Source organism: Psammomys obesus, unplaced genomic scaffold (assembly GCF_907164565.1).
Source record: "Psammomys obesus unplaced genomic scaffold, mPsaObe1.curated_primary_1811, whole genome shotgun sequence".
Classification (NCBI taxonomy): Eukaryota; Metazoa; Chordata; class Mammalia; order Rodentia; family Muridae; genus Psammomys; species Psammomys obesus.
This window is the reverse complement of record NW_026596057.1, coordinates 26,246,743-26,269,427: the sequence shown is the minus strand read 5'-3', so window position 1 is coordinate 26,269,427 and position 22,685 is coordinate 26,246,743. Positions and strand designations below refer to the sequence as shown.

The window sequence follows — 22,685 nt, the reverse complement described above, 5'->3', positions numbered from 1 at the left end:
TGCACACCTTTAATCCCAGCACTCAGAAGGCAGAGGCAGGTGGATCTCTCTGAGTTCAAGGTCAGGCTGGTCTATAAAGTGAGTTTCAGGACAGTCAGGGCTGTTACACAGAGAAACCCTGTCCTAAATATGCAAGAAGAGGTGACCCTAAAGGGCCAAGAGAAAAAAAAATAAGAAAAGAGGAAAGAGCTATGTGGGTTAATCCGTCCTGTGTGTGCACATACCTGCCACAAGGTAGATCAGACTGTTCTTCTCTCACCAGATGTTACAGTTACATAAGCCCAGAAGCAACAGAGTTACATAACCATCAACTACAACCTCTGACACCATGAGACAAAAACAATCTTTTCTTTTTCTCAGATATTCCTCCCTACAGTCTAACAGAGAAAACTGGTAGAAAGAGCAGGGTCACTGATACAGCTGCTTGACTATTCCATTCATAAGGGTTGTGGAAGGAATCGTTAAGTTTGGAGAGAGTCCTGGAATGCTATTGAGGCAGAGCTTAATTCTCATGGGAACTCAGAAAGCCAGAATGCTCTAACACTGAGACTTAGTATGACAGCAAGGACTCAATTAGAACTTGCACAGAAACCATATCATACTATTACAAAGAATTCAGCATATTTTGTCCTTGACTCCAGATTCTGAGTGGGGCTAAATTTAAAAGTAGTAAAATAAATAGTAAGGCAGAGGAAATGTCAAGGCAACTAAGCATGGATACTGATAGCTAGTTTTAGCCAGATTTATTATAATAAATGTAAGCAAAAAAACAAGGAAGGTCTGGAAAGTCAAGTGTGCCAGAAAATAAGTTCGCATTACAACACAGTAAAGTATGGCTGTTGAAGCAATTAGGACCATGACATTTTAAGCCCAGTACATTGCATCAGAACAGGAAGGGTGCATTTAGGTTATCTCAGGAAGTAGGCAGACTGCGCCCCACTACAAGCTTAAGGGTGCGAAGATTTTACTTAACTCAGGTAAAAGACTACTACTTTGAGATCACCATGTCCCTCCAACTTGGAGCCTCAGATCAAACTCCCCAGCTTCAGTCATTCAGGAATTCAAAGAACACAGCCATAATTCTAAGGGCCCCAGCCACTATTAGCTGGTCATATCATGCCCGTTTTGCAGGCATTCAGAATGCAAAAGTTACAAACTCATGAACATTTCCACTAGATTTCAAAGGAAGACCTAAGAGGCCAGACAATGTATGGCAGAGCCTGAGAATGCATGAAGCTCTCTGCTAGTGAACCTAGAGACACAATACAAACCTTAGAAAGTTACAAGTGTCAGAAGAGCATGGATCATATGCCACAGCAAGTTAGAGGCACAGAACAGAGCTGGTTTAAGGGAGAAGTCATGTGAATTTTAACAAGCCAGGTAACAGGAATGGGGCTACCCAACCCCACTGGAACACACATATCATATCATATCACATCATATGTCACTGATGGTGGACAGGACAATGAATTTATAGAATTTAACATTTGCCCTCTCAGTTCCAGGCTTGCTTTAGTCCCATTCCTTTCTATGTTCCATCTCTCCATTTTTCAATAAGAATGTTAACTCTTGCATTGTTGTATGTTACAGGTAAACTTGTTACTAAAATTTATAGGGACTCAGAGATGAGAGATTTCCACTTCAGAAGAGTCTTTAAGCTTGACCTTCTGAATAATGCAGAAACTGTTGAAACTTCAGAGATTATCAAGGATGAACTAAATATACGTTTAGCATTATGAGATAAATATGTCTTTGGGAGCCAACAGGCATAACATAGTGTTTGAACAGGTAATGTGTTAAAGGCCTAGTCTCCAACTGATGGTGCTATTTTGGGAGTTTCTGAAAACTTTAGGAGGCTGTATTTAGCAAAGAAGTGGTTCCTTGGGAGCTACCAGCACCCTGGTCCTTCTAGTTTCCATACACACAATCCACTCCTTGTCTCCTTCCCCAACTCGTCTCCTATGTGCCATTACAATGCTTTCTATTACACACTCCATTATATACCATGATGTTCTGCCTTACTAAGCATGGTCCAGAAGTAGAGCCATGTTAACTCTAACTGAAAAGTGAGCCAAAATAAACATTCTCTATGACTGTTTTCATATTTGACATACTGATGGAAAATCATACATAATCTAGAGTAGATTCTTATAAGCAAATATCATGCCACTTTACTCAAGGAACTTCAGCACCTCTGGTTATTATCTGTGAAGAGAACCTAGAGCTAATCCCAATAGGTTACAAAGGACAACTACATTCTTCTAAACTTAGGAGTGTATACAATGAATAAAGATGCACATTAAATTGTGAGTCACATCTAAACACCCCATTTTCCACTTACCTTTACATAAAATCTATACTTATCTACTTAAGAAACCCTTACCGAATCTGTTCAGTCTGCACAATCCCTTCTTTATGGCCTTCCAAACGAGCCGCCAATCGCTCTTTATCAAGACGCACACACTCTTCATCCTAAAAATAAGTAACATTTTAAGTTTTGTTTAACTTTTACATGGCAAAATTACTACACCTAACTTCTTACCAAAATTACCACAGTACAGTTCCATGCTATACTGTACAGACAACAAGTGTATTTTGGATCATTTAAGTCTGGAACTGATTTCTGATGTTCCTTGACTTACAACAGGGCTACATTATAATAAGCCACATGTGCTGGCTACTTTTATGTCAGTCTGATACAGGCTTTAATCATCTGAGAGAAGGGAACCCCAACTGAGAAAATGCCTCCAATAAGACTAGGCTGTAAGCAAGCCTGTAAGGCATTTTCTAAATTAGTGATTGATGGGAAAGGGCCCAGCCCATTGTGGGTGATGCCATCTCGGGACTAGTGGTCCTGGGTTCTACAAAAAAGCAGGGTGAACAAGCCATGAGAAGCAAGCTAGTAAGCAGAATCCCTCTAGGACCGCTGCATCAGCTTCTGCCTCTAAGTTACTATCCTGTTTGAGTTCCTGTCCTGCCTTTCTTCAGTGATGGACCATGGATGTGAAAGCATTAACCACATAAACCCTTTTCTCCCAATTGCTTTTAGTTATGGTGTTTTGTCATAGCAATAGTAACTCAAATTAAAAATCACAGTAAATTTAAAACATAAGCAAAAAAAATGTGCTTTACACATCTACTTACTAAACAACATAGTTTCGTGTTGTTTACTTGAACATATACACTAGCCTCCATAAAATACAAAGCCTGTTTTATTAAAAAGTGTTGGATATCTCATATTTTATTGAATATTGTGCTGAAAGTGAAATAAATTCTTCTAAACACGTATGTATTGCTTTTGCATCATCAACAAACTTAGAAAAAGTATCACTGAAAACCATCCTTAAGCGTTTACAGTGTGGTGTCCAAACATCTATTCACTAGGTGCTCTCCCAACCATTACTGTCTTCACTAATGAATATATATATGCATATTCATTAATGTATACAATTTCATATTTATAATTCATCCTTTTAAAAAGCGTGCTTTGGATTTATCATGTGTAAATTTATTTGTTATATTTATACATGCACCACATGCATACCTGGTGCCTATATTAGAGCTAGAATTATGGGTGGTCAATAGAAGGTGCTGGGAACTGAGCCTAGACCTTTTGTTAGAACAAGTGTTCCTAACAGCTGAGGTACCTCTCTAGCCCCTACAGATCCATTTTTGATGAAAAATTAGCGAACTTTTAAAGGCAGTCTTCATCAAAGTTAAATTTTTCATTATGGATGGTAATTTTTTTTTCAATCTGGTACTACTGGTCTTCAAATCTATAAAAAATAAGTCAAGACACCAGAAGCAAAAAGTCAATAGCTTTCAAAGCAAGTTAACTGGAACATTAAAATCTCCTTAGAAGGGGGCTGGAAAGATAGCTCAGCAGTTAAGAGCAATGGCTGTTCTTCCAAAGGACTTGGGTTCAAAGCCCAGAACCCATATGCCAGCTCCCAACCATAATTCCAGTTCCAGGGACTTTGACACCCTCACAAAGACATACATAGAAGCAGAACACCAATATAAATAAAATAAAATTATATTAAAATAATATTCCTACAAAGTTCCCAACAGACTATTTCAAAAATCTTGACAAGGGTGTGTGGCTCATGCCTACAATCCCAGCAGCCAAGTATCAAGAGTTTAAAGACAATTTTGCCTACAAATGTGAGCTTAAGGTCAACCCAGGAAATATGATTTATAATTTATATCTGAAAGCCAAGTGAAATTGAATTTTAATTTTAAAGACATGGGGTTGAAAAAAACAATTTAATGACACTTATTTAGTCTATGTCTATATTCAACAAACAAAAAAAGGAGTAATTTCAGGGTCAATGAATAAGAGTGTATGAATCTATACATCAGCATACTTAAGACATCAAAAGAGGAAAAAATACTAGGCTTTAACTCATGCCCTATTAGTTTCCACCATGTTAAAACAGACACATTAGCTGAAATAAATAAATGCAAATATATTTTAGCAAATGCATTTAATTTTTACCATTTGTAAGAAAGTTATAATCCATGCTAATTAAGGTCCTCAAGAAACTAGTAATTTTAAAAAACCTAAATTTTAATCAAATCAGAAATCCTGACCTCAAGGTTTTTTTTTGTTTCCAAGGTGTCTTAAATATTCAAACTGCTGAACTAAATAGTAATACAAATGTTTATACTGTAACTTTGCAGATGACAGAAAAAAGATAGTTTTACTTCCTCTTGATGTTTCAAGTTACTGGTAGCTTTGGTATTTAACTTTTCTTGGGTGTTAATTTTTTTTTTTCAAATGATTACATTGTGATGTTTTCCTATTTCCAAGTAAACTAAATCCACTCACTGTTTTAACAGTAACCAGAGTCTTCTTTCCAAATAGAAATGGGGAAACTCTGTTTTACTGTCATATATCCAGTAGGCAATATGGCTCAAGAGCCACACTGTCTTGGTTCTAATTCTAGGTCTACAATCCTCAGCAAGTCACCTTTGTGTGGATCCTGTTTAGTCATAGATGTTGAATCTCAGGCTACCAAATTCAATGGGTGATACTGAAGAGTACATGACTCAATATGCCTAAAGCTCTTAAAATACTACCTTGTATAGACCAGCAACAATAAATTAGTTACCATTTCTTAGAAAGTACCAGGTTCCTAGTTCCTGTCTCAAAACATACGTAACTAAAATTATATTGTTTTAATCAATTGTTACTGACTACACTGTATGTATTCGCCAAAAAACACTACCCCTATAGCTACCCTCCTCATCCTTACTTGTAGAAGGGTTGCTGTTTACATAGCAAAAAAGTATGTACACGAGTCTAAAATTAAAAGTATAAAAATATATTCTGAAATAAAAATATATCTGGTTTCTAGTATTGTTAACAACTATGAAGACAAGTGCTATTTCTTTACTATAAACCAATAGATTTATAAAACTGCCAGATTTTAACTTCCTAGTAAATTCTTCTCTACGACCAGAGGTTTCCTATATAGACAAGCAATATGATGCTTGTTACTAAGTCATTAATATATATTTCTATATGTAATTAAAATTTCAAAAGATATCTTACTCATAATACTAACTGGTCAACTAACAGAAAAAATTTTAACTGTCCAAGAGAAAACATTATTAATAATACTATCTTCTGAAATATACATACTCCATGGCATGGTTCAATCTAGTTAATTAACATTGTTATTACTTTACATATTGCCACTTTTTTGTGCCGAGACCACTTCTTCTTTAACAATTTTCAGAATACAATACATAGTTAATTAGTTACCACCATTATACAAGAGATACTTTAATGGCAGTTACACTCTTACCTGTCCTCTATTTCAGGTAAATGTTACAGTTAGAACCTAAAAATAACTTCAAGAGACTCAGGTATTAAGAAGATGGTTGCTATCTAACCGGCTTTTGAGTGGCAGCTGGATTCTACCTTACAGCTCTGACGTACTGGTGAATCCACTGCTCCGTGAACCTACAGGAATGGGGCCTGACTCAGGAGCACTGTGCTCTGAAATGTTCTCAAGTTCCATCCACTACACCCTTATTCCATATTGCCTCCATGCACAGGCCCAAAGACAGTGTGGCCAGGCAACCCTGAGCTGAACTATAAGGCAAAGCAAACCTTTCTTTAGCTGTTTTCCTCAGGTATTTTGTCACAGTCACAAAGAGTTGCCAACACACTATCCTAACCCATTTAGGCTCACTAAAACACTAGAAATCTAGAACCCGTGTCAGTATTTTAATGAACATTAAGTATTTCACATTCGCAGCTTTGAAAAGTAAAGAATATCCCATACTACCTTATCTTTCTAGTCAGCAAAACAGAACCTGAAGACCAGTTCTGGCCCCCACCATCTTGTAGTTTTGTCAGAACACAGCCACATCTATCCATTTATGTATGATTTATGAATGCTTCCTCATAACAATAACAGAACAGCAAGGGGGCACACAATCAAGACTGCAGGACCCTGAAAACTTTATAATACTTAGCACATGACCTTTAATATGATCACATAAGTTTCTCATCCTACATGTAGTGCATAGTTTTCATCAATAAGGCAAAAAAAAAGTAAGAAAAGAAAGAAAGAAAGAAAGAAAGAAAGAAAGAAAGAAAGAAAGAAAGAAAGAAAGAAAGAAAGAAAGAAAGAAAGAAAGAAATGAATGAATAAATAGATGGATGGATGGATGAATAAATAAATGAATGAATGAATGAATGAATGAATGAATGAATGAATGAATGAGATGGCATGTTCATCACAGAGCTCAGATGTGAGAGCTAATACAGTAACAAAAGCAACCCACCTATGATGTACTTTTCAGGGGGGAAAACCTGTTAGAATTACTATAAAGCTTTTTGTTTTTGTTTCTGTTTTTCAGGATTTCTCTGTGTAGCCCCAGCTGTCCTGGAACTCACTCTGCAGACCAGGCTGACCTCAAACTCAGACATCTGCCTGGTTCTGTCTCCCCAAGTGCTGGGATTAAAGGTGTGCGCTGCCACCACTGGCCTACAATTTCATGTTCAAAAACAATTACAAATTACTTTTAAAATAGAGTTCCATTACCTCAATTCGTGGTTTCTTTGCTTCTGCTAAAACTTCATCTGCAGCTCTTTTGACTATAAGAAAAATAAGAGTAAGTGTACAGTTGAGGAAAGAAGTTTTCATTTAATGTTCAAGATAAAGATGTGACACAGTGTACCTTGAGTGGACCGCTGAAGACCAATTTCCAGTGGAGCACTCCTATCTATGCTTGCTGATGTTGCTGAAAATGGAAAAGAAAAACCATATGAGCAGATCAGTATTTGAGCATGTATTTTACATGTTATTCCAATCTCATCTACCCACAGAAGGATCTCCCCAGATAAAATGGTTTCGAAAGCTCTATAGAAGGATTTTATTAGCAAGATGACTCAGAAGTAGAAAGTCTGTGAAAAAACAAACTATTTTCTAAAAATCTAGCTTACAAACTACTGAGACGCTATTTACAGAAGTTAATTGGTCACTCCCTTATAACACATTTTAAAAACATGCTTCCCCCAAATACTTCAATATGCACACAACATATTAACATGCAAATTTCAGTTATTCACAATTGGTAGGAAACTTCCAACCATCCTTCAAATTTTTTTTTTTATTTTTGAATGGCTCAAAATAAAACTAGTTAAAAAAAAAAAAAAAAGTACCTGGCCGGTTCAACCAAGTTTCCATTTGCCTATGTAACAAGCTAATATCTTGTATATCCTTTTACAAATATAAGAATATACTTTATTTTACCTTTTTATATATAAAGGCAGCATAATACACAGAATATTCTGAAACTTGTTTCCCACTCACAAGAGTATTCACTCAGACACCCCTTCCACACCAGTATGTAGGGTAGTTCCTTAACTTTTTTTTCCTTTTCACATCTGTGGATATCCAATTGTATGGAATCATTATAACACATTTGACTGGTTACCTATGAGTATACAGTCCAATTCTCAGTCTTTTGTTATTACAAACAATAGCATGAAGAAACTTCACATGCATATCACTTTTTACACTTTCAAGTATAGCTCTAGGATAGGGTTTCCATGTTATTTGTAATGAGCGGTCAGCAACCTCAGGAAAGATATAAACTGACACAACCAACAATGCCAACACAACCAACAATGCCAAATGCTCCCTCAGCCTCACCAGAGTTCATTGACAAACAGCAAAATTTTAGATCTTATTTCGTTTCCTTTAAATTTGTAATTTATTATAAAATAAATCATACCTACAAATTGATTTATCACCTTTTCTGTTAACTCTATGTTGACTACAGCTATTCAAGTTGTTGATCTTCCATGCAGCTATTTCCAAGATCACACATTTCATGTGTTAACTAGTTTAACTGACACTTTTTCTCCTATTCAGGAGTCGGAACATTTCCCCAGATTATCAGGGCTTTTGTTTTTTTATGATCTAAAACTTGTTTTTTTAGCAAAATATTAACTGATAGTCCCACCCTCATACACTTATGTGACACGTCATTACTTCAATACTAAGTTGTTATGTGTATTTCTAGAGTCAGATGCGTTACCATCCTACTCTACGGCCGGCCGGCCTCATCTTTGTATTTCTAATCTAACAGAACAGTTGTTTTATTAATATATATACTCACTCTCAATTTTTAAATGATTAGGTCTTAAAGTACTACACTCCAGAATGATTCTTCTCTTCTCATTGTTTTTCCTCAAATTGTTAAGGCACTCAATTTTACCACATAAAATTTAAAATTATTCAAGTGGTTCTACGGCTCCAGTAGTCTAGATTTTTACTGAGATCATGCTTTTACCTCACCTTAACAGTTAATATCTCTGTTATTAATTATAACATGCCTACAAACATGATCTTAACAGGGATTCAACCTTTTCATTGAACTAGTAACATGTTTTTACAAATTAACAAAACAAAGAGCCAGGCAGTGGTGGCGTATGCCTTTAATCCCAGCATTGGGAAGGCAGAGACAGGTGGAAACAGCCTGGTCTACACAGTAGTTCCAGGACAACCAGGGCTATACAGAGAAACCGTATCCAGAAAAAAAAAAAAAAAAAAAGCAAAATTAACATAACAACTACTTCTGAGAACTCGATTTGTCCAATAGAAAACGTAAGAACTGATGTGGATAAACAACTCACTGAGGCTCTCCCAAAGTGAACCTACTGACCAGGAGCATCTAAGACACTTAGTAAACCTGAAGAATCCTACACTCCCTTCAACACACTTTTTAATGGGAGAATTACAGTGCGCCTAAGGGGGAAAAATATTTTAATAGGTATACTAGGATTCTCATGCTTCAAATAATTAAATTTGTCTTGATTCAAAACACAAAAATAAATAACTTTTTTTTAAATCTTTCCATCTCAATTGCCTTTGCAGGAATGGAATTCCTACTCATTCTTTGTTTACCTTGTATAAAATAATAAGATTTTGCATTCTGCACAGTACCCAAATGTAACTTAAGAATAAGCATGGAGGGATAATGGTAAAGTTAGCACCTGCCACACAAACCTAGCAATCTGAGTTTGATTCCTAGAAGCTACATAAAAGTGGAGAACTGACTCCACCAAGTTACTCTCTGACCTCAAAATTCAAGCTGTGGCACATGTAACCACATACACACATACAATGGTGGGGGTGGAGGGAAACCTATAAAGAGTTAGGCACTTGCTGAATTAAAATAGCACCAAAAAAAACAAAAAAACAAAAAAAAAAAAAAAAAAAACAGTCCTGGAGATCTTCCTATTATGCAAAACATTCCCTACACACACCAAAACTATCAATTTAAAAATGGGGAACAGAGCTAAACAGAGAATTCTCTGTAGAGGAATATAGGATAGCAGAGAAACACTTAAAGAAATACTCAACATCATTAGCCATCAAGGAAATGCAAATCAAAACGACCGTGAGATTTCACCTTATAACAATCAGAACAGCTAAGATAAAAAACTCAAGTGACAATACATGCTGTAGAGGATGTGGAGAAAGGGGACCCTCCTCTATGGCTGGTGGAAATGTAAACTTATACAACCACTTTGGAAATCAATCTGGTGCTTTCTCAGACAATTAAGAATAGCGCTTCCTCAAGATCCAGCTACACTACTTTGAGGCATATATCCAAAAGATGCTCAAGTACACAACAAGGACATTTGCTCAACCATGTTTATAGCAGCTTTATTCGTAAAAGCCAGAACCTGAAAACAACCCAGATGTCCCTCAGATGAGAAATGGATACAGAAATTATGTTACATTTACACAATAAAATACTACTCAGCAATTAAAAACAAGGAAATCATAAAATTTGCAGGCAAAAGATAGGATCTAGAAAAGATCATCCTGAGTGAGGCACAAACAGTATATACTCACTTATAAGTAGGTAATAGACATATAATATAGGATAAACATACTAAAATCTGTACACCTAAAGAAGCTAAGATGATCAATCCTTACTAAGAAAGACAAACAGGGTGGACATTGGAAGAAGGAGAAAACAAAAAACAGGACAGGAGCCTACCACAGAGGACCTCTGAAAGACACTACCCAGCAGTTTATCAAAGCAGATGCTGAGGATCATACCCAAACTTTGGGCAGAGTGCAGGGAATCTTATGAAAGAAGGGGGAAATAGAAAGACCTGGAGAGGACAGGAGCTACACAAGGAGAGCAACAGAACCAAAATATCTGGGCCCAGGGGTCTTTTCTGAGACTGATATTCCAACCAAGGACCATGCATGGAAATAACCTAGAACCCCTGCTCAGATGTAGCCCATGGCAGCTCACTGTCCAAGTGGGTTCCCTAGTAAGGGGAACAGGGACTGTCTCTGATATGAACTCAGTGGCTGGCTCTTTGATCACCTCCCCTTTATAAAGGGAGGAGCAGCCTTACCAGGCCACAGAGGTAGACAATACAATAGGCTAGGGTCAGATGAAAGGAGAGGAGGACCTCCTCTATCTGTGGACTTGGAGAGGGGCATGGGAGGAGGTGAGGGAGATAGGGTAGGGCCAGGAGGGGATGAGTGAGGAGGCTAGAGCTGGGATGCAAAATGAATAATCTCTAATTAATATAAAAAAATAAAAATTAAAAAAAAAACATGAAGAATGGGTAACATAGCTGCTATTAATGGCTTATTGGTAAAAATATTACATCCTAGGGAAGATGATGTCTATTAATTTTTTGTAATACCAATTTATGTATATTCTGTAAGAAAATTACTCCTTCGCTACACTGCTGTCCTAAACTTTACTGAGTAATAAAATAAGCTACTGAAAACAACTGTTCCTTTAATGTTCATTCTCTAGTAGACAACAGACAATATCCAATGAGGCAAGAAATACTATTTCAGGTAAATATATGGTATTTGGAAAATAAATAGGATTTGATTAAATATAGACAATTATAAAGGTGAATGTCATTTTGTATTTTATATTGGTCAGATGTCTTCACTGAAAGAACAATACCAGAAGAATATTTGAGCATACATGGAAGATGAGAGCCCAGTGACAATATAGACAACTGAAGACAAAGAATTGAAAACCCAGAGGTTCTAAGATTAACAAAACCAACTGAAAAATCAATAACTGACTGCTGTGATAAAACAATGATGGAAGATGAAGTCATGGAGATTTAGGCAGAAACAAGATCATAGATTCCACACAGTAAGAAATATGAGCTTTATTCTAAGTGTGATGGAACCCACAAATGCCCTTGAGCAGGTAAATAACACAATTAAATTTAAATAATTTTTCAAAAACAAATCTTGTTAGATACAGAAAAAATACTGTAGCAAACGAAGAGTAGGAACACGGGAGGAGATTTTAGAATAGGTAAAGAAAGCAAGAGGGACAGGGTTGGAGAGGAGAAAAAAACTGTCATGGTTCTTAAGGCAGAGAAAGTACTTTTCTCTGTCATGTAGATGTGCCGTAGATGTCAGAAAATCAGGCCTCACTAGGGTTTAAGGCCTAAGTCACTGCATGTACATAAAGTACAATCACTCCTAAGATGAGAACAGACTCAGTTTTGTTTTGTGTGGGTGGAGATGGGAAGAAGTAAATTGGGCACTCTATTTTGGACATGTTAAATTTCAGATGCCTGGAAAACATTTAAAAGGAGATGACAACAGTAAAGTTATAAATATGAAGAAGAGTCAGTGGGAGAAAAATGCAGCTGACACCTGAACATGGGAGTTGGTATACTGATGGGCTCATTAAGTTGAAAACTGGTGCATAAATATGACTTCTCAAAAAAAAACTGCTCAAAAAAATTAATACACTGCTATTATGTACCAGAAGGTACATAACAATATCTAGTCAATAACCCATATTTTAGTATACTGAACAGTGATATATGGTGAAAAAATATCTAAGAACTGCTAGAAATAAATTCTTACATTAATACGCAATATTCTAAAGAGGTGATCTCATTATAAGATTACATTACAGCTTTTTTAAAAAAAAAACTACATTACATGGCATTTTAAGCAGATAACTGTGCGGACTCAGCTGACTACAAGCATAAATGGAGATGACTATGAAGCTATTAACATACTCTTTGATTTTATAGTTATGACTTAATACTGTACCTTATGTTTGTGTATATTTCTCTCAACAGTGAATGGTATTATATAGTATAGAAATATTCATAAGTATTAACTGTGTCTAATACTTTTAAATAATAAATATGAATATTTTAAATAAATATAAATAATTACATCTTTATGACATACTTTCTTTTTGTTGTACTTTTTAAGTTAGTATACAACACAATACACCTTTTTCATATTTCTTTGAGATGGGTAATGTTTTTCAAAACTATCACAAATCTAAAAACCAAAACAAAAATCCATACCACATATAACTAGACCTGTACTTATCAAATCAGTGTTGTACAAAGAACAACTGCATTTAGAATTCAGTAATATAAACAGGACAAGATATTTACAGCATAAAACTTAAGTCATCTAGAGATTTTAAGGTTACAAGAGAAAAAGAAAAATAAAGCCAAAGAAAACGTCCAGACTAGTTTTATGTCAGCTTGGTGCAAGTTGTTTGGGAAGAGGAAGCGGAGGAGTCTTCAGGAAGATTGTCTGCAGGCGAGCCCGCGGTGCAGTTTCTTGACTGGTGACGGATGTGGGAGGACCCAGGTTACTGTGGATGGTTACAACCTTGGGCCGTAAGAAAGCAGGTTGAGCAAACACTGAGGGACAAGCCAGAAAGCAGCACTCTTCCATAGCCTGTGCATCAGCACCTGCCTGGAGTTCTAGCTCGAGCTTCCACGGATGATGGACTACAACCTTCCCAAATTGATTTTGGTCACAGTGCTTCCTCACAGCATAGAAATCCTAAGACAACTAATATATTGAAAGATGAACAAACAGAAAACCCAAGGTCTAGGGTCCCAAATGCGGAGTAAAGAACTTCAAAGAAGACATTATCCAACAGTATAAAATGTTTATAGGTGAAACAGATAAAAGGAACAAAGGATGTGGCAATTCCCACGTCTCTTTGACTTTAATGGGATCATGATGATGAAAGCAAGGCATGAGGAACTTCAAGAAACAGGTAAAGAATAAGCAATGTTACTGTGTCAACTCTAAAAGAAAACTAATAAATAAAAATATGGAATCAAAAATAATTTTTCAAAAATAAATTTTAAAGAATAGATCTTTTCTACATCTATTCTAAAAGTGAATGATTCAAAAGAAGGAAGGAAACAGTAAGGCAAGACGGAAATACTTTACAGAAGCAAAGTCTGTGACAGTGAAAGGGATCCTCACACAAAGGTGCAGTGACAGCCCAAGACACCTCGCGCAGCCACCAGGAGAAGCACACAGACGCAGCTTCAGGTGAGGTGTTTAGTGGAAATACAAATTTCCCAGTACATCTGTTTTTATAGAAGGTTTAAAAAAAAAAAAAACTGTTTTAAGAGTAGGAGCAATTTTAAAACTACTCACATGCTTCCCCATTGAGATATCCAAGTAGATCTTTCCGGTCAGGTCTTCTAACCACAGGAATATTTTCAGTCTGAAGCCAAAATTTTAAATTAGATACTGAATGGAAGCAACTACAAAATTGATAAATACCGTATCTACATACCTTGGTAACATTTATTTGAAGTCACATTTGTTTAAAAAAAAAAGCTAAGAAGAATCTAAAAGCATTGAAATTTTTTCAAATGTTAATTTTCAGTAACATTTACTTTTGAAATTTCAGAAAGATACACTCAAGACACTTGTTTGAAAATAAGTAATATCTTTAATCTTTTTTCAAAGTATCAATCCCAGGCTCCTTCAACCCTTGGCTTTACTGTTATTTTTAACTGTACTCAGGATGCTATGCACATATAAGGTCCCTCTCTTTCCAGTCCCCATCGTGTCTCACTTTATACATGTCTATGTTTTTTCCTCTTACAGACCAAACCTCTTCAAACTATTCAACTGAAATTCTTTCAAATGAACTACATAAACCACTCAATATAAAATTTGATAATTAATAAGAACATGAGAAAAAAATCTATAAAAAATATTAATTCTAGTTTACCTTCTACATTACATTTCTTTTTATTCTTGAGTGTATATAAATTCAGAGAATGGAGGGGAAAAAAGATCTGATTTTTTTTTTGTCTAAAAACAAATTATCAATTTAGAAAAATGAGTAATTTTTCTTTAATCCACCTACATTCATCTTTTATAAATTTATATTTAAAGCTGGGGCTGGAGAGATGGCTCCGCACATAGAACGCTTGGTGCCCTTCCAGAGGACCAGAGTTCGATCCCCAGCACTCATGTCAAGAGGCTCACACAACCACTTTCAACTCTAGTTCGGGGGAGGAGGTAAAATTCCTCTGGCCTTCTCTCGTACCTGCACTCATGTGTACTTAGACACACACACACAGACACCTAAATAAAAATGGCAAATGTTTTTAAAAGATGATTAAAAGAAATAAAATGTACACTTCAAGCATCAAGTCATCTTTGGGCTAATGAATTTTGCCATTACCACATGTTTCTTATCATTTTTCTAATGTAAACAACAGAGTGCAAGAAAAACTGTTTGACAATGGATTACATAGATTAAAGCCTTTGGCAACTAGTATAAACAATAAAGTAATGAGAATCTTTAGCATCACTATCCAATTAGCTCACAATGGCCACTATATCACTACTCCCATTATTTGCACATACTTTTTTTTTTACTTAGCTGAACAAACCACTTTTTTTTTCCCAAAAAAGTCAAGTTAAATTCTAGTTTTTCCTTATGAGTATATGGATACAAGTTTAAAAACCTACAAGTATTTCTGTCCTTGCCATTTTTTTAACCAGCCTACATGGAATGAATATTATATAGACCTAAATTAATGTTCTTTTGGTTTTCACTTTGTTGTTTTTCAAGGCAGGGCTTCTCTGTGTAGCCCTGGCTGTCCCAGAACTCTGTAGACCAGGCTGGCCTCAAACTCAGAGATCCACCTGCCTCTGCCTCCTGAGGACTAAATTAAAGTTGTGCACCCCTGTCACCCAGCTTGAATTAATGCTTTTTAAATTACTATCTCAAAGTCTGATAAGGTATTTCAGAATCACTTGAGTACGGTTTATGTCCACATTAGAGCCACCTGAGAAGTTGCAGGTCTAGTGATACTAAAAGGCACCAGGGATCAGGAGCACCTATTCCAGGAAGAGTCACCACACCCAACAAAGAGCAAGTAACATGGCAATTTAAAAAGCAACCTCTAATCCACTGAACAACAGAATTTTAGATCTCTGCCCCATTTCATTTAAAAAAAATTATAAGGAAAACAAGTGTTACATCCTATATGACTGTTAGTCCTTGGGCCCACAGTACCAACTAGTTATGCTAGTTATGAACTATATAACCACTCACAAGATTTAATCTTAGCTGGATGTGGTGGCCAAGTTTAAGTGCCTTTAATTCCAGCACTCAGTGCCACAGAAGCAGGCAGATCACTCTGAGTTCAAGGCCAGCCTGGTCTACAAAGGAGTCCAGGACAGCAAGGCTACACAGAGAAACCTTGTCTCAAAAAACCAAAAAAAAAGAAAAAAAAAAAAAAAAACATAATCTTTAAATCACTAAGTACTTAAACTATTTAACAAACAATTTTAATTATTGCTTGATTCAGTTTTTATAAACCTAATAAAAAGTAATATAACGGTCAATTATTATTTTCCCTACTACTTATCAATTGTAAGGTTTTTAAAAATGTATTTAACACTGAATATATGTTTCTTGCTCACAAAAGCAGTTCTACTCATACCCACTAAATGATGAGCTATTTTCTTAAATGGTCCAAATAAGTTACTATTCAAAAACCTCAACTATCACTAGTTTGAAGAAAAAGTTCTAAGAGTAAATTTCACACAACATAATGCAATCCAGCAGACTATTAGACTGCCAAAAAGTAGCTTTAGTAATGGAAGGCACAATGATAATTTTATGCAGAGTCTGTTTTAAGAATTTTAAGAAATAAAAGCACTACTTTCAAATTAATACAGTACAATAAAGTGTGTCCTCATTAGTTGAAAGAACATTTAGAGTGGATATTTGATTATATGAGTATCTCCAAAATAATTCTATGTCTGACTCTACCAAGGGATCTGACAAGGACCTCATTTTTAATAAAAACTGAAGGGTTGGGGATGTCTCTCAGAAGAGTACTTGCCTAGCAGGCATGAAGCCCTGGGTTCAATGCCCAAGACTACCTAAACAGGGCATCATATCTGATTCCAGCCCTTGGGGGAAGGAGGCAAGAGAATCCAAGGTCTTCCTCAACTACACAGGCTACATGAGTATATGCATACACTGTAGGCTAACCTGGGCTACATGAGATTCCTGTATTTTCCCAATACCCAAAAAAAGTATCTGGGGAACCACCTTATTTGGACATTTAGGGCAATTCACAACATCAAACTCAAATAACTGAATCCTAATTACTTATCAACTTTTAAAAGTCCCTTGCCAGTGGAAGAATCTCAACAATCTCTTTGAAGTGAGACATTTTTAATTATTTTAAATGATTTCCTCTCAACAATGAATTTTCAAACACTGAGAAAGCAGATAAAACTGAAAATAAATAAAATTGTCAATAAAGTACAAAAAGAACTGTGTTGTTTAAAATTCTAAAAATGTATTTGTTCACATTGGGTTTTTCATTGAGAACTTTATACTTTAGTACTGAATTTACATCATTTTTATACCTTCGCCTATATGTTTATACTAAGAAAAGCATTCTTGAAATTAAACTATACTTCTGAATAAATCACAGAGCAGCTTAATTTTCACTCTCCAAGACAATTTCAGACATTTGAAACCCGTAAGGAAAGTTATCTACAACTGTTTACTCAATGAAGTTTAAAATGACTTCTACTTACAGCTGCACGTCGGACATAAACAGGATGCGAAAGGTGCACATTGTTAAGTAGGAATAAGATAGAATCCAATGTGTAGTACTCTCTGGGTTGGCCTTCCTTTCCAGTCCTAAAATGAATAAGGCATGATTTTTATTAAGATTTCTACATCAATTATTTGATTTAGTTACATGCATTCACTGTTCTGTCTGCATGCCAAAAAGAGGGCACCAGCTCTTATGCTAGATGGTTGTGAGCCACCATGTGGTTCCTGGGAATTGAACTCAGGACCTCTGGAAAAGGAGCCAGAACTCTTGACCTCTGAGCCATCTCTCCAGCCCCATGCATTCACTGATTTACATCTTGTTGGTTAACTAACAATGTATTTAACACAGCAAAAATATACATGTAACATAAACTTTCATAGTGAGTTGCTGAGGCAAAAATAAGACAAATTAAAAAAATAAAAAAGGAAGAAACAGAGAGAGCACATGTTCATACTCTAAAATACTTTGTTTCATTTTTTTTAAGACAGGTAAGATCTCTTAGCCTAGCTGGCCCCAAATGTGCTCAACAGCTGAGGATGACCGTACTGTCTACCATATCTTGTATGTGGTGCTGGCAATCAAAAGCAGGAGCTCATACAAGTTAGGCAAGCACTCTACCATCTGAGCCACATCTTCAGCCCCACCATCCACATACTTTAAAAAAGACCCAAATTGGGTTCTGGGCTCTGTCAACAGAGAAAAAACCCAAACAGCTGCACAATGGAAAGGATCATCCAGAGAAAAGAAACTGTTGAGGCAAATCTATCACTAGGGCTGCACTTAACAGATACGCACATTATCACTACTTTTAAACAAGATACTGCCATATACAACAACCTCAACAATACTCCAAAAAGTTAGAAGGATAAGCTTCAAGAGTATGATCCTAATAACAACATCTCTCAAAGTAGACCAGTCACACAAAACCCAAACCTAATTCTATCTGTGATCAAACAATGCAGTTGTCAGGATACAAAGCCCTCCAAAGCCCTCTAATGACAACACACAAGAGCTTTCCAATTCCTTCCTTCCTCCTCCATCTACTCAGGGCAAGTTACATGAATCCATTTGAATATAGCTCATTGTAATTTGTCCTAAACTACTGTCCTAGCCTTTAATATCACTTTTCCTCTAAACCAATGGTTCTCAGCCTTCGTGATGCTGACACTTTTTATTTAATACAGTTCCTCATGTTGTGGTGAACTCCAACCATAAAATTATTTTCATTGCGACATTATAACTGTAATATTGCTGCTGTTATGAATCATAATGTAAATATCTATGTTTTCCAATGGTCTTAGGCGGCCCTGTGAAAGGGTCTTTTGACAATGCCCAAATGAGACGTTTGATTAGAACCACTGCTCTAAACTGATATGTCAAATCACCTATTACTTGTTAATTATACCAAGTAATTACCATAAAAATAGCAGAAAGCACTGAACTCATTAAAAGTATTGATTAATCTTTTATACATGTACACATTTAAATATGCATACAGGTAGAAATATAACTTCTGTTGAAGATTTGATGTTGAAAGTTTTAAATGTTTGTTCTGTATTTGTTTTTCAAGACGGTTTCTCTACATAGCTCTGACTGTCCAGAAATGCAGTCTGTAGTCCAGGCTGGCCTGGCTCCTCCAGCTCAGAGATTAAGCTGTCTCTGCCTCCTTAGTGCTGGGATTAAATGCATACACCACCATGCCCAGCTAGGCAAAAGTTTCAAGTTTTTTTTCTACGCTTTGCTTTTTCACTCCTTCATGCGCATCCTTTCCAGGTCTCCTATCTTAAGTATAGAGCTCCCTCACCCTGGAAGGCTAGTCTACCAGTTCCCTCAAAAATCTTAGCCATTCTTTCAAGCTTATTCATTTGTTTATTCACTTATTCAAGAAGGCTTTGTAGAATGCAGAGGGGCGTTAAACACACTTCCATGAAACCTTCTCTAAATAGCCCCCACCTAAAAGTAAACAACACTTCCTAGCAACTAGAAAAACTTCTCCTTCAACTTAATCTCTTTCATCTTTTCTAGCCAAAATAGGTCACCCTCATGTAAAGCGGGAACCAGGTTTCGGGCTTTTTATTTTTTTCAAATTAAACTTCTTTATCCCTGAGTTTTTAAAGTATTTTTTTCATTAAAATTCAATAAAACATAATCATAATTCAATGAATTTACTTGAAAGTAAAACATGGGAAACTCAGAATGTCAATCAACATTTCAAAAAGGGAATCAATAAGTCACAAGAAATCTTAAAATTTTTTCTAGTTTTTAATTGCTCATCATTCATAATGTCATTCAATCAAGCAAAATGGGTACCAAAATTCTGACTCATCATTCTATCAAAGAGAAGCATCAATGACAGTAACATCATTAAAGAGGCCACACAGAATTATTAAACTTGATCCTCTGTGACTTTCTGAATGACTTAAAATCCATGGCATTCATGGATCAACACTCCCAAACGTTTCTTTCTTGTAAAACACTTTCCAAAAAGCACATAGGATCAGTTTCTCAGACCCGTATGTAAAACTCACTGCCTTTCACCACTAACTTTCCCCCCAACAAAGTCCTGCTTTCATCCCGAACACTGATTCTACAGACTTCCAAACTCTCCCAATCTCTTTCTTTCCTTAACTTTAAGTAGTCGTTGTCCACTCTCCTCTTTCCTTTTTTCCGGAGGAATAAAACCATCCTCTCCAATGATGAAAAAAAGAAAATTACCCGGGCGCTCCAAGAGCCAGAGGGAGACGGTTGCAACACATGGCAGCCTCTGGGAGATTTAAAAAAAAAAAAAAAAGAAGAAGAAGAAGAAGAAAACTAAGAACAAAAAGAGAGTCGGCGGCCGCCAGATGCTGTGCTTTCCGCTTCTACACCTACCGTCAGGTAGACAAGCACCAGCCCCACTGGGCTCGGACAACTATCGGTGAACACCAACTGGTGAAGTCAAAACCTCCCTTCGGCTTCTCCAACACAGAAAGGACTTGACCGCTCCAGAACCTGCTCCACCTCTTCCCTCCTCACCCTAAAAGTTCAACTCCCGCTCCAGGGAATAACTTTTTCCCCAGAGCACCCGTCTTCCCCCCATCCCCGAGAGCCTGGAGGCGGGGTGAGGTGGGGGGTAGGGAAGAGGTCGCCCGGGGGCGCCCGCCGCTGGCCCGGCCGCCGCTAGGCCGGAGCCATGCCGCACTCACCCCCAAACTACATAGTTGGTCTTCACATTCTTGGGCCAGGAGAACTCGCCAAAGATCACTTCATCCCCCTTGACCACAATCTCCTTCTTCTGGATGTTGTACTGTCGCAGGACGCTGAGCACGTCCGCCATCTTCGGGCCCCTCGCCGCCGCCGCCGCCGCCGCGGGCCCCGGGCACCGCCGCCGCCGCCGCGCCCGTCGCCTCCTTTCGCCGTCGCCTAGCCCGCTCCCCCCCGCGCCGCCGCCGCCGCCGCGAACCAACAGCCGCCGCACTAACAGCCGTCCGCGTCTACGCCAGCAGCACGGGCAGTAGCTACCCAGGCCGCCAAGGACCCCGCGCTATATAAGGCAAGGCCCCGCCGCGGGCTGCCCGCGGAGAACGCCTGACTGACTGACCCGAGCTCCGCCGGCGCCGCGGGCCGCCGCCAGGGGGCGCTGCGGCCGCCCGCGCCGACGCGCCTCCCAGACGCCCGCGGGGCACGCCGCCGACACCGGGGAACCGGAGCGCCGTCCACGCCGCTCGCCACCCGGTGCCCGGTGCCCGGCGCCGAGCTTCAGCGGAACCGCGCCGGCCGCGGGCTCCATGGCTCGCACCGGACAAGTGACAGGTGCGCGCGCACCTGATGGGCGCTTCCGTACATCCCCTCCTGGAGCGCGCGCTGGGTCATTGACTCTCCCTGCGCGAGGCTTCTGCCTCTCGTAAGGCAACTTGCGGAACCATAGAGCTCGCTACCTCTCTGTCTGCATCCGACCCACACTCAGAAAGGTCTCTGGGTCCCTGTGGTCAGGACAAGCTACTCCAGAAAGCTGGGGCTTTGCGGTGTGCTCGTCTTGAAGTTTGGGTTTGGTTTTAGTTAGAGATGGATCAACAGAGGAAAAGAAGAATTGGGTGGAGAACGATTCAAGCACCATTTGTTAGCCGCTGGTCTCTTGACATCGCTTGGTTGATGGGCAGAATACAATAATTAATTAATACAAGAATAAATTAATACAAGAATGAGCTAAAAGCATCCTAACGCGTCGACTAAAACAATAAATTGGTGACTCTTCACACTCCTTGCCTTGGAAATAACTTTTTCCATTTCAGCAACTATTCCCAGAAAAGCCAGAAATGGTTCCAGGTTATGAATGGAAGAAATACTCCTTCAGAAACCTCAAACTGTGAATTAGAACACTTTCAGACAACCAGATTTTGTTTTGTTTTGTTTTGGTTTTGGTTTGGTTTGGTTTGGTTTGGTTTGATATGGTGTTTCAAGACAGGGTTTCTCTGTGTAGCCCTGGCTGTCCTGGACTCACTTTTTAGACCAGGCTGGCCTCGAACTCAGAGATATGCCTCCCTCTCCCTCCTGTGTGCTGGGATTAAAGGCATACACCTGGCTCCAGAAAACCTGATTTTTAAGTGGCACTCAAAAGGCTTGCTGGTGTCCTGATGGTTATAAAAACCTAAAAATCAATCCCGCATACCGAACATAAACTGTGTATCTTAAACAAACATATACCTCAAGCCGAATATTTCTTTTTCACTCCCCTTACTCTATGAGGAGGCACAACTTTGTGGTTGATATAACCAAATTTCTTGACCTGTTTTGAAAACCAAATGAACTTTTGTGGCAAAGGGTACCTTGGCAATGGAAGTATGAGGTAAAAACTGTCTGTTCCACAAATGTTGACTTCCCTTCAATGTGTCACTGCAACCTCACGGCAAACACAGGCTATAAAGGACTGCCTGTGCTTGTCTGCCTGGTTCACATCTCCATATTTATTCCTATATCACAACATTCAGTATTTCCTGGAAAGTAAATCTCATCAAAGAAACATGAGTGATCAAAACACAGTAACAGACCAGACAACACAGAGAAACCCTGTCTTGAAAAACCCTGTCTCAGCCAGAAGTGGGGGTGCACGCCTGAAATCCCAGCACTTGAGGGACAGGTGGATTGCTGTGAGTCCAGAACAGCCAAGGCTACACAGAGAGAAACCCTTTCTAAGAGAGAGAGAGAGAGAGGGAGGGAGGGAGGGAGGGAGGGAGGGAGGAAGGAAGGAAGGAAGGAAGGAAGGAAGGAAGGAAGGAAGGAAGGA

At 38.1% G+C, this 22,685-nt stretch overlaps 1 protein-coding gene across 1 annotated transcript in view; it reads right to left on the bottom strand.

Moving 5' to 3' along the window:
• The window catches only part of Cdc73 (cell division cycle 73), an 88,504-nt gene extending 67,681 nt beyond the window's left edge, over positions 1-20,823 (bottom strand). The window contains exons 1-6 of the mRNA XM_055624401.1: positions 20,608-20,823; positions 17,400-17,505; positions 13,971-14,040; positions 7,198-7,260; positions 7,062-7,114; positions 2,384-2,472 (exon numbers count right to left, since the gene is read on the bottom strand). Of these exons, the coding sequence (XP_055480376.1) occupies positions 2,384-2,472; positions 7,062-7,114; positions 7,198-7,260; positions 13,971-14,040; positions 17,400-17,505; positions 20,608-20,738 (512 nt within the window). The 5' untranslated portion in view covers positions 20,739-20,823. The remainder of the gene's footprint in view (positions 1-2,383; positions 2,473-7,061; positions 7,115-7,197; positions 7,261-13,970; positions 14,041-17,399; positions 17,506-20,607) is intronic.
• Positions 20,824-22,685: the final 1,862 nt, after the last annotated feature.